Consider the following 27137-nt stretch of genomic DNA (forward strand, 5'->3'; position numbering starts at 1 on the left):
GGAAAAGAAAGGGAAAGAGACGGAGGAGTTAGATTTCATCAGAGAGTTTTTAACAACCAGCACGACATAAATGTATTGACACGAATAAAACACCACAAGAGATGAAACAATTTAAGATAAGACCAGAAACTCCAATAAACACAGCTGGAGTAAGAAAAGCAAAGACTGTATTTTCTGCAGAGGTTAGATATTCTTAACAGTGACAGGAAGTTGTGTTTTGTTTTTCAGATCTGTCACAGAATCATTCCTGAACTTGTCAAACACATAAAGCAGAATCAGTCCCAGCGAATCACAACCGTCCCTCATGTTGAAAACATTTGACATTCAGCCTGATAATGAGGCTAAACTGACATTTTGTTTTCACTTCATTAATCAGTCTGACGTTGTGTTTGTGTTGGCTGTTCTCTGATGGGGGGGGGGGTTAGTTTGCCCCGGCGGTTGCTAGGAGCAGTTATCTCATTGTTAGTCATGTCTATGGAAGAAATATGCCAACTTCAAGCTACACTGATTTTTGTTTTGGCCACTTCCGGGGAGCAACATCATCATCTCATTAGAGCCTGTCCATCCGATGAATGTAGGTCCAGTATCTCTTCTTTTAGCTCTGCTTTGGTATCCACCATCTTCGTACAAACATATCTGACTCTTTAGCAGCTAAATTCTTCCCCGGTTAGTCTCTAACTTTGTCTGTCTGCTGTTTGCTGCTGGGCAGGTCGTGGACCACATGCCTGCTGTGGCTGAGGATGGGGTTGCTGAGAGCGCGGAGACTGAACCACAACTAAATTGCAGTTGTAAAAACAAGACAGCGAAAGACGTAAAAACACTCCATAGAGCCGAGGGGAGCTGCAGAGTTAGTGTGACCCCTTTCATATCACAGATAGCCATTTGATCCATTGACCATTTTTTGCTGAAGATATGAAGATTTGAAGATACAGGCTCCCGAAAATGTGATGCAACACATTCAAAGGACAATAAAGATCTGAACTGAGCTGAGGTTCAGAGAACAGTGTGTTTGTGAGTTTCAGGCTCTGTGTGACCACATGTTAGAGCAGCAGAGACGACTAGAGCTGAAGTGAGTTGATAACAGACTGCAGGAAGTAAACAACGTGAAAGAAGCAGTCTGGTAAAGTGGGTTCTCACACAAGCTGTGAGGCAGTGCTGAATAAATGATCTCCGCTCTGGACTTCAATACTCCGACAGAGTCCGACTGGCAGACAACGGCAGCACGTTTGTTCAGGAGTCGCAGAGAAGGAAAACGTGTAAACATCTCATTACAGCTTCAGAAAACTAGAAATGAGAAAATCAATGTCACGTCCCCTTTGAGACTTAAAAAGTGCTGTCGGTCAAACTCAGGCAATATCAATAAACCCAGAGTGTCAATTCAAAGGAATTCATAATGACAAAAACAGTTCCCCTCACTCTCCTCACTGAAGGTTGTTTTCAGATGAGCGGGTCAAACTGAAAGCAAATAGCATGCGGGCCTTTCACGGCCGCTCCATCGATTCTCTGTATTACCAGGTTGTACAAACACAAATGCGATTACTTGGCGGCAGGAGAGGAGCTGCAGTGAGGAGGGTGGAGGACGGCCAAGCCCACAGACGAGCTCTCATCTCTTTCAGGCAGTGGACATGATATTGGCTTTAAGAAGTAAATCACAGCAACCTCTAAACTCTTCTCATCCACGGAGTCGGATGGTCGCTGGTTTGATGATGACAGAGTCAGTCTACCCAGTAATTATTACAAAACTGGGTTCTTAAAGTTAGATGAGAAGATGATTACTACACTCATGTCTGAGCGTTAGTAACTATGGAGCTAGAGTCCGGAAGTGATTAGCCTAGCTTAGCACAACGACGGGAAGCAAAGTTAAACAGAAACAAAGCAAACTTCACAGCCAAGCGAACGCTTCTTCATCTGTTTATGTAAACTAATGCCCACTTAATCCACTGTTTACAAAGACTCAGCGAAGCTTCTGTGGATAAAAATACATTAAATCTTGATCATACAGTATTATTGTATACATTCGGTACTTCTCTGTTCATCATAAAAGAGGCATTAGGCTGTTACAAACTAATGCTTTACCATAATAGCTCATTTGCAAGCAGGCCAGTCCCAAAGTGCAACTCTGCACTTTTCATGTACAGTAATGAGTTACAATCTGTGGACCATTATCTGCTCTTTGTCTGTGCAGTAATGAGATCGCTGCCGACAAGTTTTAGCTGATTTCTATAATCCCATTATATTTAATCCACTCTTCATCAGAAAATTGTGTTTAATACAGTGCTGGATTACACAATGTATTCTTTAATAAGTCAAGAGGCAGCATCATAGTCTTGACTTCGGGTCAAACACACACACACACACACACACACACACACACAACACAGACACAGAGTTTGTGTTTAATGTCCCTGGCTAAACTCAGTGTCTAATTCCACTAGCCGGCGGCTAGCTGCGACTGAAGGAAGGGGTCTGGATTATTTTGATGGCCAATTACTCTCCCTGTCACAGTCTGAGGACTGCTGGAGGCCACTGGGGAGGAATATCATCTGAGAGTCATTCACACACACACACACACACACACTCACACACAAGCACGCAACTGTGGTTAAGCCATAGAGTAGAATCATAGGGTCGAGGATGCACGGTTAAGAGGGAAAAAATCATTAAAGCTAGCCGGAGGCGATGGTTCCCTACGTGACTTACATGTACAGAATCTAATTAGAACAAACAATAGATTACTCACAGGATTGCGTGAGAGAAGAAGGATGAAGTAATAAAGATGGAGGGGGAAAAAAAAAAACTTTGAGATATTAAATCAACCAGGTTTGCTTCCAGTGCAGCAAATGAAACTGGCTGCAGATGAAATGAGTTTGTTCCACCGTAGCTAAAGAGAAATAGCTGCACACTGGAGCTGAATGAGGACAACGAGACACTGAAACTGCCAGAGTCAGAGGTTCAATTACTCCAAAGGTGATAGATAACGTCTGGACTAACGTCTGGACTAACGTCTGGACTAACGTCTGGAACTACGGAAGCCAGATGTTTGTTTCAATCAGACGCTGTAAAGTCTAAAAAGCACCAGCCACTAAAATGTGACCTGCTGTGCTTCTCTGACTGAATTTTGAAACTACAAACATGGTGGGTCGTGCATCATGTACGTCACTTTGTTTTTTGAACAGACATTATTGGAGTTTTTAACCAAGACAGGTGCCACTTGACAAGCTGATCAACATCTCTCCTCTGCAGGGGACAGAGAGGTTTTCAACCATATAAATACGTAGGTTTATGTATTTCTACACAGTCATAACTACATCTATTCAAACATGAACATATACACATTTCAATAACACAAGAACAGCAGTTCAGACTTAATTTGCTTTCCAAGCGTACTGACCAGAGGACCATTCATCTGGTTATAGAAACTGATGAGAAACACAAGTTATTATTCACTAGGGTTCTCCAACGATTTGGAATAACAAAGGTGCCAGTACTCTGAACCAGAACAGAGTTCTGAGTTTGTGATCAAAAATACATTCATGTGTGTGAATGATGCCAGCAGCCTTCCGACTGAGCTCGACCACATATTGGACCCCACATCGGCGCAGATCTTTGCCACCTCTCGCGTCTTGATTGAGCAGGAAACTGGACTATTTTTCCTGACGCTTACAATAACTACGTCATTTGTACCCACACATTAGAAAGTGGTGACACTAAGTAAACTATGCAGTGTTTGTGTTGCAAATGGTACTTTTTAAATTCCATCTTTGTAGAATCTTTTCTTTTTTAGAATTCATGATAAACACCTCGTCAACAACATCATTTAAAAAATGAAATGTATGAAAAAACGATTATAATGACACCCTTATTTGGCACTCCAGGAGAGGACAAACAAACTGGGTGTTAACGCACTGGAAGATAAATGGGCTCTAGAAGCTTCTGGGTAAATAATCACCCCAGCGAGACCACCTGACTGTATCTGTCTGATGTATAAAGGCTCTACAAACCCAGTGAGCACAAGCCCTGATATGTCTGAGTGCATCAGAGGGTTTATCCGTAAACCAGCTGGTATTACATTATCACTGTGTTTTTTCTCCGAATGGCTTTTCAGGGCTAACTCAAGTCTTCTGACACATTTCCTCTGCATCCTGGCTTTGTTCAAAATCCCTCCTTCAAAGTCCTTTCGCTCCGCGGCAGCAGGGAGGCGAGCAGAGGGATATCATAATTTGTCTTTTCTTGACGTCCCTCGCAGCGCGTGACGCAAAAAACCTGAGGAGGAGGAGGAGAAGAAGCTAATACCCCCCCCAAAACCTCCTCCTTCTGCTTCTCTCCCTCTTTTCTACCACAACAGTTCATTTAATAACCATCCAGAGGAGGAGAGAAGGAGAGGGAGACAGTTTGCTTTATAGCTTTCCAATAAAGACAGAAGACGGGGGAGCAGGAGAAAACGAGAAAGAAGCGACAGCTCATTAACCGTCATGGAGGACAGGCTGGCAGTGTGACTCACAGGCTACTGTAGCTGCACACTTATATTTGCCTCAGTGTGTATGTGCCAAATGGCCTGAGCTACACACACACACACACACACACACACACACTCAGACACTACTTGTAAGGACTCTCGATGACATCTCGGGTGTGTTTCTTAGCCTCTCGTATACGAAATGAAGAATTCTCAATTAAACCCTTTTTGTAATGAAGGAGTTTCAGACAGCTTTCAAAATGTGTCTCATCCTGTGTTTCTGTCTGTGATTCCTTTATATCCTTCGTATGCTAGCAATGCACACATGCAGTTTATAATAACTGTGCCAGATTTACCAATTTTCTAAACAATGGGTCCTTGATTTCAGATAAAAGACAAGAGTCAGCTTCTCCTTTTTACTAGGCAACTGTTGGTTTAGCTGCCACTGGTACATTTTATCAGCTGTATATTCAGCTGCAGCTAGCCTGGTGATTACTTAAGTGTGCATTAATCCATCCATCCATTTCGGTTTTTGAAAGGCAATAAAAAAGGCTCCACTTTGAGATGTGGAGAAATCCAAAGGCCTGCCGTGCTTAGTTACGGTTGCTAAGCTATGATTGGACGATCGCTTGGTGTCCCGAGTCAGGCGTGGATGTATCCAGTCTGCTGTGACTGTACCTATGAGTGGGACTGTGTCTTCAATGGCACACACCTGAAGCTTTTTGATTTCTGTGTGCCTGATGAAAAGTTGAAATGTTGGAAGTTTTCTTTGAGATAGGAATTTGAATGAGAGCCGTTGACAGACTCAGGGATCCTTTCCCCCCCGCCTCTCATCACTGCCTTCATCTAAACCTGCTTCGAACCTGAAGTTTATAAAGTGGTCATCAGAAAGATAGTACATGTGCACAAGGACACACACACACACACACGCATGCAGATGAACATATACCCTAAATGCACAGATATTCATGTACTACAAACAATGAGTACACAAACAAACGATGAAGTGACAAACACACACCGACAGCCCATTTAATCTACACACATACAGTGTACAAAGGGCAAACACACATACAGTTTGTGCAAATGAGCAAACATGCTCGATAAACAAACTCGCCAAATTACATGGATACACTCACACACACACACACACACACACACAAACATATACTGAACAAAAAGTAAGTACAAACATAAACATGGAAACATACACATGAACACATATTTAACACACACACACACACACACACACTGCACAACTAGATATGCAGGTGCATTTGGGCGTACATGGAACACACACGCATGTTGAACTGAAGGACACACACAGTGCGCATGCAGCTTACAGGCTGCACCGCACACACACAAAGCACATATTAACACTCATTAACATACAGTTTCGCACGGTTACATACTGCCTTCACGCCTCATTGCTTTTTAACCTTTTGCAGCTGATAACATTTAAACATGTTACACACAGTCCTTGTCCTCTGCGTGCATTGGTAGTTTGTCCCTGCTGGCCACCGTACATCAAATCAACATCAAAACAACAAAGCAGTTGTATATCTAAGTAACTTAAATAAGCACATTTACTTCTAACTTGTTTAACTCACTGAACTATTAACACAGTATTAAGTATATAAATGAAGATTTAATATTTTTTATGAAAGAAAGAAATAATAATTATTGACATTATTCTGTGAATGTTTTCGTGAGATAAGTCTCTACTCTACCAGCCCCTGGCATGTGAACTAAAAAGTTAGTTTCACTGAATAAAACACACACACACATGCACACTGAGGAGGCCAATCAAGCCCAGAGACTGCGCTGAAGTCCTGCTGAGGTGCATCGGCACAAATAACCCCCCACTTTCATTAAAAACAAGTGACAACAGCAATAAAGCAGGATGGAACAAACGGCTCGGCCTCTCAGCACTTCTGCCAACTGCAGCCACTTACTGAAGAAATGCTCCGAACAGTCCCTGAGCTCTCTGGCTCCACGTGTATGATTTCTTTGTATGCAGCGCACAACACAAAAGCTTTAGAAACAATTTGTACAAGCTGTTAAAATGCATTGTGGTGGCGCCTCCCTGCATTTTCTCTCCAAAATCAAACTTCCTTTCTGTGAAGCCTCTGGAAGTTTCCAGGTTTCATCAGCTTGTTGAAGTGAACTTTATGTTTTGACGGGCTCAGTGAGGAATTTAATTACAGAGAAAATTAAAATGAAAAATATTCCATTCAGTTTTCTTTCTGGCAGATTTTAGGATTCAGTGGTTTGAATCAACATAATTACTCCAAAAATCCTCTCTATATTCTTTTTATAAATGGCTATAAAAAGCCAGCTCATCCTTTTATTGCACTAAATTTACCGTACTTTTTGTTTTATCCCTATAACTTTCCAGGAATACAAGGGATTTCTTATGTTAAATGAAGGAAACCAAAACATCTTCGACTTCAACCAAACTGATTTGGTTTCATTGTGCAAATTTCTAGAGAGTTTGAATGCTTATTTTTTCCTCTCTAGGTGCTGTCCAATGTCCATTAAATAACTAGAGTGATACAATCTTATTAAACAGTGATAACCTGCTTTTCCAGCGTTTTCTTTATGTTTCCTGTCACCCTTTGTTTTGAGTACTCTATACCAGTAAAACATTTAAAAAACTAAATCCCACAAGGCATTTTAGGCCACACTAAGGTTTCCTTATAGACAAGCTACAAAAGTGCATTCAACTTCCTGGCTGCACAGGCTTGAGGCTACTGACAGTAATGCCCACAAACAGGACAGCGGACTTGCAGTTGCAGCGAGATCACGAAGGACTGACATTTCTTGCAGGAATAATAAAAAATAAAAGAAGGAGATGGCACATTTATTGAATGTATCACGCAATGTGAAGAAGAACGGCTGAATCCAAACATATTGTTGTACATGTATCTAAATAATAGAATGTGAGAGTGCATACTGCTGTCTACCGTGCACAAAACATGTAGTGCAAACCCGACCAGATATAGTATATTTGGTGGAATATTGTAAAATATTGTACTGAGTCTATTTCGTGTTTCAAAAGAGAGAAACTCTTTGGTCTTTGACTCGCATTGATTCGCCACATTGGTTCTCGGTAGCAGCTTTTTAGTTTAGTTAGAGTGTCACGTTTGCTGGTCATCATCATCTACTCATTTTTCACCTCGGAGCAGAACTGACAGAGAGAAAAGAGTGTTTGGTGGTTATCCAGGAAGTAGGTCTAAATAGAGATAGTATGAAGATGACAGCCTGATAAACCTGCCAGGGAAGTGCCTGTAATTGCTTTTTTAATGATTAATGGTTCGCTGGGTTTTGTACTCCTCCCTCAGCAGACTTGAAGCTTTTTTCCAGAATCAACTTAACATGTCGTCCTTGTTGTGATTTTAAAACTGACACTGGAACCAGCGCAGAGCTGCCAAGTGAGGATGTGGATTCCAGACTGTCGTCTACTGTCGCCAACACGAGCTCAAAATGAGGTTTAGGATTGCAGAAAACATGGAAACCTTGGCTTGTTTTTGGTTCTGTATCTCATCACTGTTCAGAGATAAAGCTTTCCATTCCCACTGGAGCCCCTCTTGTATGTGTCCACTCATGACATTGGAGGGTGTTTTGGATTAAAGCATCAACTAAACAGCAGGTTATGCCACGTCCACCAAATGCCATATGTTGGAATGATATAGCAGGTGCATAAAGACTGCAGGGAGCATTACTGTTGCCAATGTAGAGGTGAGTCTCACATGATACTTACAGCCACTATGTCTAGTATCTTTAACCCAATATGAATACCTTTTCATAAAGGTAAGAACTGAGAACGTCTTTACAGTTTGAAATGAAGACACATTTCTATCTATTTGAACTAACTAAGCAACAAGCTTGTTTGCACATTTGTCCATTACGGCAAATAAGGATGCAACAGACCAATCACAGCAAGAACAAGTAGGATTCAGCCAACATCTCTGCCAACAAACACGGTTTCCATTATAACTGAAACAAGAATGCAAAACATGGACATGATGCATCATTCCTGCAGTTCCTGTTCATTCTCAATCGACCAAGGCAACATCCAAAAACCGTATACTTCAGAGAGAAAGACGGCACGTTAGCAGGAGGCAGTGTGACGTTCTTATCGTTTGCTTTCAACCATGTCTTTGTGTTAACAACACTAACTTTACTTATTTACCGGTTACTTATTCTCAACAGCCTTAGTTGCCTGAGCTTAAACTGACCTTAACGTGATCATAAAAAGCTCACGTGTCATTTTGGAATCGACATATTTTGTTATTTAGCCATGAGATTTGTTGCACGATTGAATACTTCTGTCAGCATCCTCACTTTGGAGTTGTACTTGTGCCAATAGATATATTATTTAGCATGTCACTTGAATGCACGGCAACAAAAAGATCTATTATTTCTGTATAGTTTTCAGTTGAGTCCTAGCGACTATCTCGCTTCAAGGTGGCAGAAGAGACGCTGGCTTACAAACATGGTCTTCTTGCCTCTTCACCAACCTCCAGTGAGGTTCAGAGGTCTCATCAGCGTCAATTCGGGACTCACTGCAGCCATCCTCAAGCCTCTGGTGGTGGCTTGATCCCCATCTGCCAACAATGACTCAGCCAACAATAGCCTGACTTCCTCGCAAACAACTGCAGCGCTGAAAGCAGTCACAGCTCACTTCATGCTGAGGCGGCAGAGCTGTGCGTGTCTGAGGAGCAGATTTTAGTTTTGATGACCTCAGGAAGTCAAAATGCCAGATGTTGTTGGTGGGAGGGAAAGTTAAATCCAGCAATTCTTTCAGACGAGTGTGATTTGGACTCATTCATAAAGAATCAGCAGCGCTGAGCTTTGAATACATCCGAAAACGTTTTCAACAAGATTTCTGAACAAATGTGTTTATTCTGTCAGTGTATCTCAATTCTATAAACAGTTTGAACGCTTTGAAGAATAAGGTTTTGTTGAGAAATGGCGGAAAAAACAAACACTTTGGGCAATGAGATACTTTTTAAAATGCCTTTGGAAGAACCATAAAACAAAAATGAACTTTTTTCTGAACCCAGATTCGGGCCAAGAAACCATACCTGAGCCTGAACCTGAACGAGGAGTCAAACTGCGGTGTGACTGCAGTCAGTCAGGATGCCATCCACACTCCTACAGCAAAGAAAGTCGGCATATCCATCTTGTCACAATTAGCTAAAGAGATAAAATGCCTTGTGGATGTATCTGAATGAGCACAGAACAACATTCAAGTTCAACGTGGTGATATTTTTCTCCGGGGAGGGTAAGAGACGGTGAGCTTTGAGGCCCACATGGAAGGAAGAGTGAGAGAGCGTAGGTGGCACAGTGGGGTGTGCTCCACCGTCAGGCCTTAGGAGGGTTGTAAAACACAGGTATCTGGAGGGTCGTCTTGGCCCTGCGCTCCTCTGCTTTATTTAACTCTCTCCTCTCCTGATGCCCAATTTGCAGTCCTCTAAGTGACACCTCAGCGCTGCAGCGGTGAGGCAGAATTTATTCACAGCAACAAATGGCATAGAGCTAAACAAAGCAAAGGGAGGCGAGGGGAGAAGAGAAGTCACAGGCTACAAATTATATGAATAATACCCTGAATTACACAGGATCGCCTCTTTCGCAATTGAGCTGCCTTCAGCAAAAAATACTACAATGGCTGGGAGACATTAAATATTTATAGGGCGTCGTCTGTAGGCTATATGGTTTTACTTTTTATTGAACTAATATATATTCCCCACACATGCTCATTTTACAAGCAGGATTGAGGGAGAGAGAGTTTGACAGAGAGAGAGAGAGAAGTAGAGGGTTGTTTTTCTTTTCCTATTGCTGTTTTTCCTCCATTATGTCCAGACACGGCAGCTGAGGAGGAGATCATTTTGTTTTTATCCTCTATTCATAAACATCAGAGCGGAAATGCCAGCGGAAAAAAAAAAAAAAAAAACATGTCCCAGGGAACTTTAAAGTGTCATAAATCTCCAGACTCGATGGTGAAACAGTGAAATAATGAACATTTTATCAAACGCTGAGAGCTTTATATTCCTGGGAGTTATTCAGCTCAACTTCTAAGAAAGTTTGCTAAAAGCCATAAAACTGATTCTGTACTCACAGAATGGCCACAAGTGAGTGCAGAGGATACCTGAAGAGTGTGTGTTGCAGGTGTATTACTTCACTTTTTTACTACTTTAACAGGAGCAATAAATATCTGGTCGCGACACCCATATGTCCTTCCAAAGCTCATTAACGTGCTGCTCTCACAACTGTCCAACAAGATGTTGAAACTGACTGCAGCAGTGAGGACAACAAGGTGGGTTGCAAACAGGGGGAGAGAGTTTGAAAGACATGGGCATTTACCAAACTGGTAGGGACTAGCAAAAGACACTACTGAGTTGCATTATGGGAAATGTAGGACCCATATCAGTGACTAAAAGTCAGGATATCTTTGCTCTGTTGCCTTTTCTTTTGGATCATTCATTTAGTCAAATCTGTCTCTGTCCCCAAACTTTATGGAAGAGCAATCCTAAAAGCAAATTTAAAAAATCTATAAAAATCTTATAGGTCTTATCAACTTTCAAGGATTTTCCCTGACTTTCTGTACACGCCTACAAGCAGGACTACAGCCAGGAAAAAAAAACTAAAGAGAGGGAGAATAACTTATACTGCTGCTGTTTTATTCCATTTTTTTTCCTCCATTACATCCAGACACGACAACGGAGGAGGAGATAAACATCAAGGCTGTGAAACGCTCGAAGGCAGCGAAACATTAAAGTGCCGTCCGTCTCCTGACTCAACAATGAAACGCTACTGAAACAAGACTTGTTTTTTCCCCCCTCTTCTCTTCGTTATGTCGACGTTCTCTAAAGCCACATCCAACACCTGAGAAAAGAACCTGTCATTTACACGGAGAACTCTCATTATTCTCCCACATATAACATCGTATATATACCTGGCTTCTCCTATAGAACAGTAAACCCTTTTGGCTTTAAGCGTGGAAGTAAACAGTGCGGTTGATCAGCGGCGGGGGGGGAAAAAACACTTCCTGTCACATTTTAATTGGAGTGGTGAGATGAGGAATGGCGGTTTCTCCTGCTGACATATTCAACCATCCATCATCGCCTCTTCCATGGAGTGAACTTTAGGGAAAAACTTAATTTTCCCTCCCAGCAAGGGAGGAGAAATGCCATTATGATATGTTTTACTCCTCCTCCTCTCCTTCACTCTCTCCATGAATCTATTCCTTTCCCTTTTGCTTCCCCCCCCCCCTTTCTTTTCCTGTCTCATTGTCACTCTGCCTCTGACTTCCTCTCTCATTCGTATTCTCTCTCTTCCAGCCACAGGGTGTTCAAGTTTCATTATGAGATGAAATGTATTCAAAGTGGGAGGCAGGCAGAGAGGAGAGGATGGAGAAACGGATGGATGCATGGCAGCCTGGTCAGAAATCACCTGAGGCTGTGTATGTGTGTGTGTGTGTGTGTGTGTGTGTTTGTCTATGCATATTTACTCAAAATTGGCATTCATGCCTGCGAGCATTTTCAGTTTCTCTGTGTGACGGTGTGTGTGCGCACTGTTTGCAGTGAGATCATTTGTGTGTGTGTGTGTGTGTGTGTGTGTTTGCCTGTCAGCATGTGCTTGCATGTGTGCATTTCCTCTCCCTCATATTCCCTTTGTTTATACATATTATTCTAAGACACACAGTCTCATCTAGGCATTAATCACGTGCCAGAGCACCCTGAAAAACAAACATATCTCTCATATCTGTATATATATATATTCATTCAGTCATCAAAGCACATGGAAACACCAAACCCACCCATGAATTCATCCTGTGTGTGAATCACAGCCTGATATATCTGCTTCCCCTGTGCCACAGAGCTCCATTGTTTTCCAGAAACTATTAAAAACACATCAGTGAGCCACACTGTTGCTCTGGGTGACGCATCCCTTCATTACCATCAACACACACACTGTAGTTTAGTTTGACTCCGTCCCACACACACCGTCCTGCTGCCCCATATTTTCTACCATATGTATATAAAACAGGTCACTTTCCTCCTAAAACACAATGCCTTTCTTTAGTGAACTAGCCTGAAGTGAATTAGTAAGCAGTGCTCCTGGACCTTCCAGGGCCTTCCAGGCCAGGTTTTGACTGACGGGTGGACATGACAGGCTGGCAGCTTCCTGACTGCAGAGGGACAGAAATCAATAGCAGGTCTACGGCGGAGACACGGCGACGGAGACGAGGTGACTGGAGCTTTATTTCCACTGGATTACTGAAAGGCAGTGATGCTGCAAAGTGTGTGTGTGTGAGCAGTGTAGTGTTTGTATTTACACTGTAAACGTGTGTTACTGTACGTGTGTGCGTTATTGTGTGTCTGACTGTGTGTGTGAACATGAGCGTATGTGTTTGCTTGATCCTTCCTGTTTGTTGTTTGCATGTTTGTTTGCCTGAGTTTGTGCAGATGGAGTGTTTGTCCTGTGTGTGTGTGTGTGTGTGTGTGTGTGTGTGTGTGTGTGTGTGATGGTCATCTGCTCAATAAATCAGTGTGTGATTTAACAAGTGTGTCGTGATGCTCCGTTGTTAGCTTGATGCTTTTAATCATCTTGAGAGGAAAGTAGATAGTCATGAGATTAGAACACACACACACACACACACACACACACACACACACACACACACACACAGGCCGCCCCCTCACCTTATCTCTCAAACACTCGCATGCCCTTTTTCATATTTCAGACAATTCAATCAAAGGTTTCATCGTTTAAATGCTGTTTTACTATTATTTTAAGGTTTGTTTTCATTGCGTCTTTATATCAAAACAAAATGCTGATTTGGGATTAAAAAGTGCAACATGCACACTTTCTGTGAACTGATACACAGCCGTCAGTGTTTCTAATGCTGCAGTGAATGATATAAGAAATACATCAAACGTATGAAACGTGTGTGCGGGCCGGTCAGTGCGTTTGTGACATGACTGATCTGAGCATGTGCAGTTCATGGATCGCAGCTCGTGGGCTGCAGCAGGCGACTTTTATACGCAATGACAAACTAGTTATGATGAAATTTCTCGACTAGTTCATTTTGTTATTTGTCTTCATAATAATTGGTAATATTAGATCATTATTATTTTTTTAGGCACTGGCCTAATAAAGTCTCTCTCTCTCTGTGTCTCTGTTTGTGTGTCTCTCTCTCTCTCTGTCTGTCTGTCTCTGTCTCTCTCTCTGTCTCTCTCTCTCTGTTTGTCTCTCTCTGTCTGTCTGTCTGTCTGTCTCTCTCTCTCTGTCTCTCTCTCTCTGTATCTCTGTCTCTCTCTGTGTCTCTCTCTCTCTGTGTGTCTCTGTCTCTCTCTGTGTCTCTGTCTCTCTCTGTGTCTCTCTCTCTGTTTGTCTCTCTCTGTGTCTCCCCCTCTCTCTCTCTCTGTCTGTCTCTGTCTCTCTCTCTCTCTGTCTGTCTCTCTCTGTCTCTCTCTCTCTCTGTTTGCCTCTCTCTGTGTCTCCCCCTCTCTCTCTCTCTGTGTGTCTCTGTCTCTCTCTCTCTGTTTGTCTCTCTCTGTGTCTCCCCCTCTCTCTCTCTCTCTGTCTGTCTCTCTCTCTCTGCCCCCCCTCCTGAAGCTGTCCAGGGTTTTTTATGACAGATATATCACCTCTGACCTGATCATGGAATAAGTTTAACCTTTGAACTTAAAGGCTGTACGCTTTCACAGTTTGTTGACCCTCACAACACTGACAGTATAAAAGTGCCAGTTTTATAGAGAAGAGCTTAATTTTGTGTGTTAAGTAACTCTTAACATTTTTTACTCAAGTCCTGATAGGACCTGAAAGTAAAGTGTGGCAGAAAATATGTAACGTATTCTGCAGCATCCTAATTAGCTTCTTCGTAGGATGGGTAATGTTTCATGTAATGCTGTAGCGCACACAAACTGTGCATACTTCTGTGTGAAAGACAGGTTGAAGGAGTTCCAGGTGGATGATGGGAATACAACGCATGGCACTTTGACATCAGAGACCGGGGCTCGCATCCTGTCTCAGTCAGACAGTCAACACTGGTTTCTTTTAAGCATGAAAACAATATTTTTTGAACCATAATCATATAGTTTTTCTTGTCCACACTGTAACTATAGAGGTGAAAGACAACATTTATTTCTGGAGGGCACTGACGTGTAGGTTTGAGGATTTGCTGGACTTTCTTTAGTCGAGGGGAAGCCCTGCAATCACGCCCACGCGTTCCCTTTCTAAAGCACTGTGCAGCCATATTATACTTTTTAAAATAGGCCACTTGGATGTGCATTAATCTGTGTAGGGGATATTCTGCTTTACATTCACTAAAACCACACTATGTGCTCCATCCTGCAGGAATCGTTTTGCAGTGTTGGCTTTCTGCAGCACTGTGCAATCACATTATAAAGGTGTTCTCCATGAGACAGGCCACTTGGATAAGCATAAATCTACATAGCAGCAGATTTTTCTTGCTCTCAATAAAAAAGTTAAATAACCGCAATATGCTCCAACCTGCAGTCGTCACATTAAAGTGTCACCTCTCTAAAGCACTATGCAATCATATTACAAAGCCGTCCTCCATGAAACCGGGCACTAGGATAAGCATAAATCTACAGAGACAGATTGAATCCTCGGGCCTCTTGCACGGCACCGAGGGGGAAGGAGAGCCCAGAATCTGTTAGCAGACAAATATCCCTTGGCCTAACATTAATCTGCATAAAGCGCCGGTGCGAGGAGGTGAGTTGTATGTAATATGTGCTGAACATCCCACAACAGAAGGAGCAGAGCAGAGCCTCTAATCAGGAAGAACGGCTGCTGCCGACGGCGGCCGTGGCGAGGCATCGGGCCCTGACCTGCTGACTGGATTCTGCTGAACACGCTGGAAGAGAAATCTACTCCCCCCCCCCCATCCTCCCTCTCCCTCCCCCCTCTCTCTGTGTCCTCGTTCCCATCTTTTCTCTCCTCTCGTCTCCCCTTCCTCCTACGTCTCCTCCTCGATGATGGCTTTCTCTTCTCGTGGAGTATATGCTCTGCTTCGAGTCTCTGCATAGGTTTTGTTTGACTCGTTCATCCATTCTTTCTCTTTGTTTTGTTTCCTGTCTTCACCTTTTCTCTCCTTTCTTTCCTTATTATTTTCCCCTTCTCTCACCTCTTTCATTCCTCTGGTGTCCTACCTTCTTCTCTTACTGTCCTTTCTTTAACATTCTTGTCTCTTATTTTTATTTTGCTCTCTCTATCTTTCCCTTGATGTCATGTCCTTTACAACAAACATAATTTCATTTTCTCTTCATTTCTCCTTTTCTCTGGTATTGTCCTTTCCTCGCATTTGCCTTTCCTTTGCTTTTTCAGCCTCCCATCCCCCCTCTCTCCTCTTGTGTATTACATCTTTCCCCTCTTCCTTCTACATTAACCTAATCTTTTTCCCTTCGTGTCTCCTCTGCTGTCCTCCTCTGTCCTAAAACTGACATTTCCACCAGAGTTGTCTGAGGCCGACTGGCTCTGGAGATGAAGGAGATGAACCTCGCACGCCATTTTCTTGTGAAAATTAGCGTTACCATTCCTTATGATAAAGAGTGGGTGCGCACGTCAATAACCATCATTACAAATAAAAGGTTTGAGGGTCCCACCGAGAATACTGAAGGCAGATCAAGTCAAAGCACAGAAAGGAAATAAAATACTCTTTTATCGATTGCTGTGCAAAGTGAGAGGCATGATCAGAACAAATCGATGAGCTCTAATCTCCAGCTCGCCACATCCTTTCTGATAAGTTGTTAGTTGTCAATAGAGTGCTTTCAGGTGATTTAGCACCTCATGTGACGGCCATATTGGAGGTCAGATTTGTTTCTGATAAAGAGCGCATCATTTTATCACTGTCCCTCCAGTTGTTTTGTTTTTTTGTGTTCAGACTATCAGCTTCTTAGATAACTATCTTTTGTATTATCCAGGATATGATGAGCGTACTCATTAAAGTATGTTAGCTAGTATGTAAACTAATGCTATCATGTTAACATTAGCATCCATTTGTTCTCTCTTTGGAAAATTAGCCTCCTGGATTGTTAGCTAGCAGTTGTTAGCTAACAGTTTTCCTCACGTTTGCGGTAGATAAGAAAATGGAAGACAATGTAAATATGTGAAATCTTTAAGCAACCAGTTTTAAATCCTTATGACAGCTAGAGAACACTTTAGATCACTATGTGGGTGTTTCATTCTCTATAGGAAATAGAGGGCAGCATAAAATACAGAATGTGTAGAAATTATTGAGGTTCAAAGTTAATTCTTTACAGTTAATTACAAAATAATCCCGCCTTAACGTCTAAGCAGCGTTTAAACCTTAAATGGACCTTTAGGTGAGACTGTTTAGACAGTTATAACAATTACGTAAGTAATATGTAATAGATATGTATGTATTAAATTCAGATAGATTTACATCGGTGTATATCATCACTGTAGCCCGAACCCTAAATTATTTACATTCTCATCCTAAATAGACTTTATATATAGTATTGTTGTTCATGTCTGGTTAATACAGCAGAGTTAGATCGCTCTAATTTATTATAACATGCAAATGAAGACATATCACTAGCACAGTATTAATTACAAATATTTGCATTTTTGCTGCCATTTCCTAATAATGCACTTCCTACAAATATTGCCTTATGAGATGAAGATTGACATTCCCTTCCTCTCTAACACATCTCTGAGCTTCTTAAGCTGTAATTCTCCCCCTTCCTATTTGAACATTAAAATGAGAAATTATTTCTTATTAGCTCTGCAGTTTTGTTTTCTTTCCTTCGCCGAGCCAGTGGGTAAGTTATGCGTCGCAGCAGCCTGGAGGCAGACGGGCTGCTGCCTGCTAATATAAAACGTCGTCTCCGGTGAAGCTGACAGTATTGGCCAGCAGAATAAGCTCAGGAGGTAATTGGGGTCTTTAGTCTGCAAACCAACGGAGCCTCTCTCAATAGCATTAGTCACCCTGAGTAATCAGACACAAAAGGATCATATCTGCAGTGCTGCGGATAAAGAAGTTGATTTTTTGTTTTAATCTTCTTTGGACGGCTGGCCCAAGTCAACTTTTAGAGCATTGAGAGCTCCACTGTTTCCTCAGCATTGTTGCAAAGACACACTAAGGAATATTCTGTTGTCAGGAAACATTGAAATAAGCTCTGCTAACCTGCATTAACTGTGTCTGGCAGCATCGCCCAAAAAGATGCCCAGTGCATCACCTCTGCTGTTTGCTCCATCAACAACAGTAATTGTCTGGAAAGTCCTGCAGCACTAAATGCAGGCCGGGCCGCTCTGTGTATCCATGTGTGTTGAGTGTGTGTTGAGTGTGTGTGTGTGTGGGGGGGGGGGTGCATGTAAATCAGGACCACATGTGCATTACTTACGACTGACTGTGTGAAGGGCCTGCTGTGCTACGAGCGTTAGCATGTTAAGCTAACGAGCCAAATGGGCTGAAAGAGATTCTTCAACACGGATCAACACGGAACAAATGGAGAGAAGTGTTGTAACGCTATCCTGTGCAGTACTCTACTGTCCTGCATTGTACTTGTGTTCACTACCATACTGTATACTGTATTTCATCTTATACTATACTGTGGTATACAATACTATACTACCACCGTACTCTATACTGCGGTACTGCACTTTACTGTTTCGTACTATACTACTGCAATATTCTATCGTGTATACTGTATAAATACACTATATACTGAAAAGCACTTCTGTAATATGCTATTCTGTACTTCCATACTACTTTTTACATACATACTACTGCATTATTTTGTATTATACTACTCTACAGTATATGATGTAAGCTATATACTATACTATACTATACTATATTACATAATATAAAACATCAATTAACTACACTACACTATGCATACAGTATTATACTTTACTGGACTACTCTGTACATACTGTACTGTAGTATACTGCTACTACCACACTATACAATACTATATCATCCTGCTACATACTTTATAATACCATGAGACTGAAGTCCCTCCTCTGTGTGACGCCCATTGAGACGTAGTGTGTGAAACTTCTGTGGGCCTTTCGTTTCGCTTGTTTCGTGTCTCTCTACAGAACACTGCGAAGACCCAAATGCAATTTTGGGTGAAACATTTTAACTTAGTAAAGGTTGTGCTGAGTCAGGATCTGTGGTAATGTTAGCTCCCAGCTGTCAGGTACAGCAGCTGATAGGTGACACAAAGGGACACAATTGTTAACAACACCACTGACATTTTAGTACACACTAGACTTACTTAACCTACCAGTATGTTGCATTAGCAAATATGAACTTTATTACATTAGAACCCTCTAATATAGCACTTTATTGACTCCTGCTAAAACATAATGGTGAAAGCTTTATAACAGCCTGTACATCATCAACACCGTCAGTCTGGTCACGTCTCAGGCAGATCTGTGTTTATACTGAAGTCATTCACAGTTTTTTGTTCTCCCAGTTCTTTGTTCAGTTGTTACTCTCACCACTGACTCACTCAGTGCATCTTTATTAATAAGCATATTTACAGTTCAATAGACTTACACATCTGCCATGATCAAGTGCAAAAAGACTTTGAAAGTTTTCTGACCAGCAGAACGATTTGTGGGGGGGGGGGTGAGGTTACACACAAGCCAAGTTAAAAAGAGCTGTGTGTCTACATTTGCCTTCATGAGGGAGACAAAAAACATTACCGTCTCAGAAAAGGCCTTGTCCTGCCAGAGAGAACTGACAGTTTTATGGTAAAGAAACAGGCACACAAAAAGCTAACTGTCTGCTGTTTCGGAAGAATTAACTGTTGTCCTACTGAGCATTTTTTCCAACATGTTTTGCCACTAATGAAACAATTATGTGTGGCATTAAGGGAGAAAAACATCTGTGTCAACATAATGCATAACGCTTGAAATATTGCTGATGTTTGACAAATACTTTTTTGCTTAATTGCTCCTTTCACCAGATGTTCTACAGTGATTTCTAGACAATACAGTTTGGAGCATTTTGATTGACAAAACCTACAACAATACATGGCAATCTCTACATATTTAAACCAAGAAGGCGTTGCCTTAACATTCTTTTAGTTTTCTCAACACTTGGAAAATGCCTCATCATCGCATGAGACAAACACAAATCCATGGTCAGGGAAGAAAAGAAGAAAAAAAAAGAAAAAAAGGGAAAAAAGAAAAGGAAAGTACCTTTCTTGTGAGTAGCTTCATTTTTGGAGCCTTTGGGGTCTAATAAAAAAAAGATCAGAATTAAACACAGCATATTCTAACAACACGTTACCAACTACACGTTGTTTGTCCTCGTTAAGGAAAACAACCGCTTTGTCTATCAAGGAGCGAACAAGACAGCAAGGCTCGATTATCTAAGGTGTCGCACTGCTGCCAACACTCAGCGGGGGTGAGTGTATGGCAGTGGGGGAGACTTAGGAGGGGCAGGGAGGAGGAGGGGCAACATACTGTGAAGGCAATAGCAGGAAGGGGGGATGCACGAGTCTGTAGAGGAACAGTCTACTGCCATACTGCAGCGGGCAGGAGAGGAGAGGCGATGCACTGAGATGAAGAGGAGGAAGAGGAGGGTTGCAATGCAGATCTGTCAAGAGGAGCTGAAGTAAGACTAGCAAAATGCACTACAGGAGATGCAAGAGGCCAGAGAGAAAGAGGAGGAAGAGGAGGAGAGCGGGGAGAATGCAAAGACTACATGTCAAACTGGCTTCGTTTAGATTTCTGCCACATTCGGCCTTCGAGGAAATTACACTTTGTATTTTATTGTCTTTAGGGCAACAGGTTGGTGGTGAGTCACATATTCCAGAATGACTTGACTGTCTTCCAAATGAAATGAACCGGTCTAGTAACAAAGTTCTCAAAATGGATTCTTTGTCCCTCGCAATAATTTGACTCCGGCTACAGAAATGGAGCTGTGACCCCACGGGGGCCGATAAATGATCTCCAAATCTGAAACGGATTCTACTTCTTTCTTCAAATGGGCGGCATTCATTTGAAGTAATTTGGCTGAAATGGAGCCCATCGGAATGACAAAAGGTTCTACTTCCACCCCCAAGAATGTAAATCTTCAACCTCTTCCAAATGGGCCACATAATTTCAGTCATACCACAGAAAGGGAACTTTTTGGTCTCCGGAGAGGTTGATTTATAATGGAAAAATGCCGACCTGCTAATGTCAAGGAATTGAAAGTTAAGGCCAAGTGATTCATTGTTTCACAGTGACAAGGCCTTTTCCCCCTGTTCACTGCAGGAAAGTTACTGCCCGTTCTGTAAAAGACTGTGTCTGATGTATCATTGAAGATCAGTGACATATTGGATTTGTCTGGAAAGTTCAAAAAAGTACAAAAAGACAAGTTTTACTGACCTCTGATCGGCAGATACTCAAACAACCCCACAACACTTCCCCTTTCACCCGTTATGGCTGTCACATGACTGCTGTACATACCGATGTGTCTCATAGATTTTGAATTAAAGATTTACAGGATCCAGAAACCTCCTCGTGTAAAGGTCAACCAGTGTATTCTGACCTTCTTTGAGAAAATAACCACATCTGTGTGTTTGACAGCAACTGTCACCACACAGCCTTTGATTTTCATCAAACTGAACAGCTTCATTCTCTTTCAGTGACTCAAAACTATGAACAGAGGCCATAAAATGTCCTCCCACTACACACAGAGAAGTTTTATTTTTCCTTTCACAGCTCAGATTTGTTGATTGATGTTCTATTTTGCCTCTGAACCGCATTGAACTGAGTAAACCGGACCTGGCCTGCTTTGCTGTACTTGACAACTGCCATTGTGAGGGATTGCGACTACATCAAGTAGAAGTCTGGGAGCGATATTGTAATCTGTCATTGTCAGCCCAAAAAAAAAAGGGAAATGGCTCTTAAGATAGATGGAAAGTATTCGTCGTGACCATGAACTGTTGTAGACAGGTGACTTAAACTCTATAATCTGCCTGAATCCATGAAAGGCAATTTTTCCTCCCTCCTCTGCGCACGGCAATCTCTCTGTGTCAGGGCTAAGCCCGGGCTTAGCCCCGCGGCCAGGCAGCCTGTCGAACATCTGAGCACCTGATCCTGGCATTAAAACCACAGCAGCTTTGGTTTTTGGGCTTTGCTTTGCTGGCAGCGGGGATCTCATAACGCGTGCTAATTACTAGCACTGTGCAGAATCAATTCTCCTGGCTTTGCAGGGGAGGTGTAAAAACAACAAAAAAAAAAACTTGCTTTTGTGTTGGAAAACAAAGGTAATTTTTGTAAAATGAGTACAGGGATTTTCCCAAAAAAAACATTTCCCTCTCTTCGGTGTACTCCCAGGCTGCCTGCATGAGCGGACGATTAGACACGTCTGCCATGGAGAGCCTGAAAACAGAAGCTTACCGCCTTCATGATTGTGCCACAGCGGTAAACAAGTATGCGTCAGTCTCTCCGTCAGGCCTTTTAGACTGATACGGTGGGCTTAAACCTTTTTCCTCAAGCTGGTAATTAGAGGTGTGATGGAATTCCACAGGAGGACTGAATGGCCTTTTATAAAGCAGTATTCCCCTCCTTATAAACTTATTAGCCATGGACCAGTGAGCTGCAGAGGGAGGAAGACAGAGTAATGTAGCCGTCAACTGTTCTGCTAATCTTGGATGTTACAGATCCAAGATTAGCTTTGCATCGCCTCGAGCTAAAGAGGTTCCACGTTTTTTACTATCTTTAGATCAAGAAGAAACAATAATGACGTGAGTTATTTATAGCAAACTGTGTGACTGCAGAGATACGGAGTTCATTCATTTTGACAACACGGCTCATTTGACACGGCATTAATTATCAGCTTGATCATTTCTCTTTTAGTTCTTGATAACGTGCAGATTTCAACTGCTACTTTTGGCAGCGCAATCGAGCAAACATCCTTGCTTCTTTTCATTTGCCCGCTCCTCTCCTCCAGCCTCATATCAGTCTCTCTTTCAGGCCGTCTTGAGTGCCCTCGTACGTTTGGCTGCCTTTAACCATTACCCTATTCAATATTCCTCTCTTCGCTGCCCTTGCCGTTCCGCCTCCTCCCGCTAGACGTTGAAGCGTGATCAATATTTTTGTCATAACTCAGGGGAGAGTCACCTCTGCGACGACATTAAAATTCCTCGCTCCGTGCAATATAGTCCCCATCCAAATTTCCTGGCTTGGAAAGGATAGGGCCATTACCTAGAATACTAAAAGAGCCACGAGACCTTCCTCTGGGCAAGGATGTCCCTTTACTCCCGCAGATTTCTGTGTTTGCATCCTTGTAGCAAGTAGCTCTCGGAAAAATAAAAATAAGAGGAGGAGGAGGGAGTAGATATTAGTTTGTATCTCAGAGCTGCTTATTCATGTCTGCTGCAACGTTATACATAACTGAGCAATACTGAAGCCCACAGGGAACTGCGTTAGCATCAATATTCTGGCGCTAAGCTAGTGGAAACATATTCTGTGTTCGAGGCGTGAGACCCTGGATTGCACTTTTGCCATCTGCAGTTCTTTCCAATCTCCTGTCGTAAGCAAATCAAGTCAGTTAGCTATTTACAGTGCTACCTTCTCTCCCTTCCTTCACCTCTTTCTCTCTCTCCCCCTCCCTGACCCATCCATTTTTTTCCCCCCGCAGCCATTCCTCCATCCCACGCTCATTACCTTATGCACATTAATCCCATTAAGTAGCCATTAAACAAGTGCTGATAACACCAAATGAACGTCAAGCTCCGACAGCTAATAACTACAGTCCCACCTCGGCACATCCAACCCTGGCAAGGAGAAAGGGAGGTTCAGAGAGGCACGGGGGGGTGCAGTACAACACAAGTGTAGTATAGAGTGTAGCATTGTGTAGTAACAAGTACTTCAACTGTGGAGAAAGAGAAAGAGGAAAGAGAGGAGGAGGAGGAGAAAGGAGGAAGCCAAACATGTAAATATACTGCCGTACTTTGTATATTTACTCATGTCCACTTGTTCAGACGAGAAAGAGGCCGACATTCAGCTCAGAAGCGAAGTGACACAGTGGTGGATTCTCAACAGAGGTGGTTTTTTTGTTTTTTTTTTACACTGATCATCACTGGGATTTAAGAGCAGAGAGAAGGAGGGAGCTTTGCCAAACCAACCGTGAGAGCAGCATGAAATAAAGGATTGTATCCGAAGAAGTAACCCGAGCCGAGGCAGCTCCAGTGGCTGTTCAAGAGAGCTGACGATGAAAACCTGCTGAAGTAGACCAACACGACCCTGATGCACACTGAATTTAAGGTTGGCGACGCGTTCAGGGTCTTTTCAGGCACCGCAGGGGGGAATGGAGGTAGAAGGGGGGGGGGGGGGGGGGGGTTTAAGATAGCCGGCTCACTAGCAGCCCATCCTGGTTGAGTTTAAAACCAGAAGCAGTCGCCGTCCTCGTTGCCGCTCGGCTTGAGTGATGAGGAAGGACAAGGTTATGGCGGAGAGGGAGAGGGAAGTCGCAGCTGTAGTCTGTACCATTCATCAAGTGCACACACACACACACACACACACACACACACACACACTCAGACATAAGAGGAATCACACAAACACACCTTTCCCTCTGGTCCTCTCTGGAAGTTCCTATCTCTCTCTCACGCTCATACACGGGCATTTATCGGTACAGCCATGTGGCCATTCATTACTAGGGCCGAGTAGATCAGAAAGGCTCGGTGCTGCCATTCCACTACATCCCTGTCCTCGCTGTTCGGGAACTTTACAGCCTCTTCCTGCTCTGTGAGTTCGACTGCTGCCTGCACAGCTGGTCTACCAGGTCAAAGGAGTCCAATTTGTTTCACGAATCAGTGGGATCGGTAAACAAGGCTTGAATACAGAGGAGGCCCGAGGAGGAGAGGGGGGAGGAAGGTGAAGGGAGCGGAGAAGATGAATTGGGTGATCACTGTATTAATGACCTTGTCTTTCATCTATGCAAGAGGAAAATGGACATTTAAGGAAAAAAATAGACAATAAAAAACACTTAAGAAGGGATAAAGGAAGGACGGCGGGGTAAAAAGAAGAAAGAGACACTGAATGAAACAAAGTAGAAAGGAAGAAAGGTAGGGAAGGAAGAATGGGACAGTTACATGTGAGGTACGAGAAAAAATGTAGAAAAGGACAAAAAAACAATGTATAATTGAAGAAAGGAGTCGGGTAAGAATGAAGAAAGAGAAGATGAATGAAGAATGGAAGAAAGGAGTGAAGGAGGGAAAGATGCCAATAAAAGAATAAGCAGGAAGAGAAAATGAAAGAACGGATGAACTCATGGATTATAAATGACTTGTCCTGAATGTGTCAGGAGTGTTTGCTCTCCTCTTTCTCCGATGGGAGAACCTGCTAAATCAATCGGAAGCTTCTTGCCCACACAGTGGACCCCCGGTCATGATCAGTGTAATTTCCTCTCTTGCTGGCACATTTGTAGCTTACGGCAAATCTCATCTCTTCCCTCCCGTTTCCCTCCCCGCCCTCCATCCACTGTTGCTGCACGGCAAAATTAGCGTTGCTGGTGCTGATTTGATGAGGTGTGTGTGTGTGTGTGTGTGTGTGTGTATAAACCGTGTAGGCGGAAGAGAAGAATTATCATCTTGCATTTAGCAAAACTAGCTGCATTATTAAGGTGTGTTCAGAACAAACGTGAAGCAAATTCTTTGACGTGAATACGAATACGAATGTTTCAACTTGACACAAGCTTGACCTCGACAACAGGCCAGCCAGTTCGTCAACCGGTTGCTTTTTACGTAGCTATAAAGTTTCAATTCAATTCCCATGCCGACTTTTCCGGCTGTATTTTCCGCCCTCGTATCAGACTATCTGCTTCTGAACGGCTGCGCGCGCATCTGCATTCATAGAGGTAAGGTTAACAGCCAATAGGAACGCCCTCTCTCTGAAACAACCTGTGAGCTGCAGCAGTCTGGCTTCCTCTCAGACCACTTCAGTTACAATATACTGAAAGCTTATTATGTATTTTTCGCCCAATGATGCCAAAATAAAACTGCCCACCCCAGCTGTAAGTTTTTAAGGTATTCTCTAGTCGACATGGCATCCATTTGCTCCTTATTGTTATCTGCTGCAATGGTAGGTGACGGTGGAGGTTCATAAAGGCAGTTTGTAGTTCATGACATCCATGAAGTTTGACAGACTAGCCTACACCAAAACACTGCTAGAAAATTGCAAGAAAGCATAGTTGGGTCATAGTCAACAAGCATCTTTTCACAACAGAAGCCTAATATGTATGTGAATTGATCGGAGGACGTCAAGTTCGGCTCATTAGCTAACTAGTCCGCTAGCTAGTCAGCTCAACGGTTAGGTATGAAGCTCGCTTACTAGCTAGCTAGAGCGCAAGCTAGTAAGCCTGTAGGTGGCACCATTATTTCTGATGTGTCCATCTTTTCTGAATTAAGAGTGAACAATGACTCCGAGCAAACGCTGTAACATCAAACTGTCTTTGTGAACCTCTCCTATCCCACAGTTCAGACTCACTTTCAGGCATTTCAGTGTTCTAGACCGGTCCGAACGTGCATGGTAATCCATTTCACTTGTGCAATACCCCAACATCTGTTATCATCATTACTGATACAGTTTATTATTATTATTATTATTATTATTGTACAACTAGTGTTCCAGGCCGCCCACGGTAAAGAGGTTTCTGTGTGGGTCGAACGTAAAATGAGTATTAATAAGGAATTTAATTTGACCACAATTTGATTCACTCTGTTATCTCAATGACACAGCATATTATCATTTAAATGTTATATAAGTTATATATATATACAGTTCAACTTATATAACTTATATATATATACATATATATATAAGTTATATAAGTTGAACTGTTGCATGCCTGCTGTGCAAGGACACTTTTGTTCTGTTATTAAGGTTTTAAGTTTATTAAGGAGCAGAGCTGTCAAGCTGTTTATTTAATGAACGTGATTAATGCAGTGGTGTAGTTAGCTGGTAGGGAACACACACACACAAAAAAGAGACACTGCATGAATGAGCAAGTTGGAGAGCTCACGCTATGCCACTCTGTCGACCTGACAGCCATGACAGAGTCTGGAAATTCACATCGGGTTCTGTCTGCTGACAATGGCCCCTGACACAATTAGCTTAGCAGATTACATAAAAGATGTGCTCATCCTCCCGAGTATACGTTCATCACATTAAGCTAAAGACGAAATGCAAAAGAAAATACAATTTCATTAAACATAACATTTAATCATTTATAGGTCACATTTTTGGTGCTGGGGGTTGAAATTTTGAAAGCTCACTGACGTCATCTAAAGGATTGTTATTATTATCTGCATGTCTAACACACTGCCAGAGAGAGAGTACTTTCATCTGCATTTAACTTCTTTTATTACATCACATTAGAAGTATGGAAAAAACATAAAAGCCATAAATTCAAATAACGGTCACGTCGGCCTGTTTAAATCCTGATTTGTAAAGGTCAATGCAGCACTAGTCGCAGTAAATCACACTGGATTGTTGCCAGCGAGAGCTGAGGAGAAATCAAATTTAAAAAATAGAAATAGTCTCCAAAATTGACTCACGACGAAGCCTCACAAAACACCCGAACAAATTCTTGGCAGGTCAGGAAGGACGAGCAGTTTCAGCTGTTTTGCAGCCGAGGCAGGTTTAATAATGCACACTTAGTCACGGTAAA

General features: G+C 42.4%; 1 protein-coding gene across 2 annotated transcripts in view; it reads right to left on the reverse strand.

The window, feature by feature from the left end:
- The window catches only part of glra1 (glycine receptor, alpha 1), a 94025-nt gene that overhangs the window by 44493 nt on the left and 22395 nt on the right, over positions 1–27137 (reverse strand). The window contains exon 4 of one of the 2 annotated variants that reach the window (XM_070913032.1): positions 19670–19708. The exons of the other annotated variant lie outside the window; for it this stretch is intronic. Coding sequence (XP_070769133.1) covers positions 19670–19708 — 39 coding nt within the window. The remainder of the gene's footprint in view (positions 1–19669; positions 19709–27137) is intronic. 2 annotated transcript variants of the gene reach the window in all.

Source organism: Enoplosus armatus, chromosome 10 (assembly GCF_043641665.1).
Source record: "Enoplosus armatus isolate fEnoArm2 chromosome 10, fEnoArm2.hap1, whole genome shotgun sequence".
NCBI classification, from domain to species: domain Eukaryota; kingdom Metazoa; phylum Chordata; class Actinopteri; order Centrarchiformes; family Enoplosidae; genus Enoplosus; species Enoplosus armatus.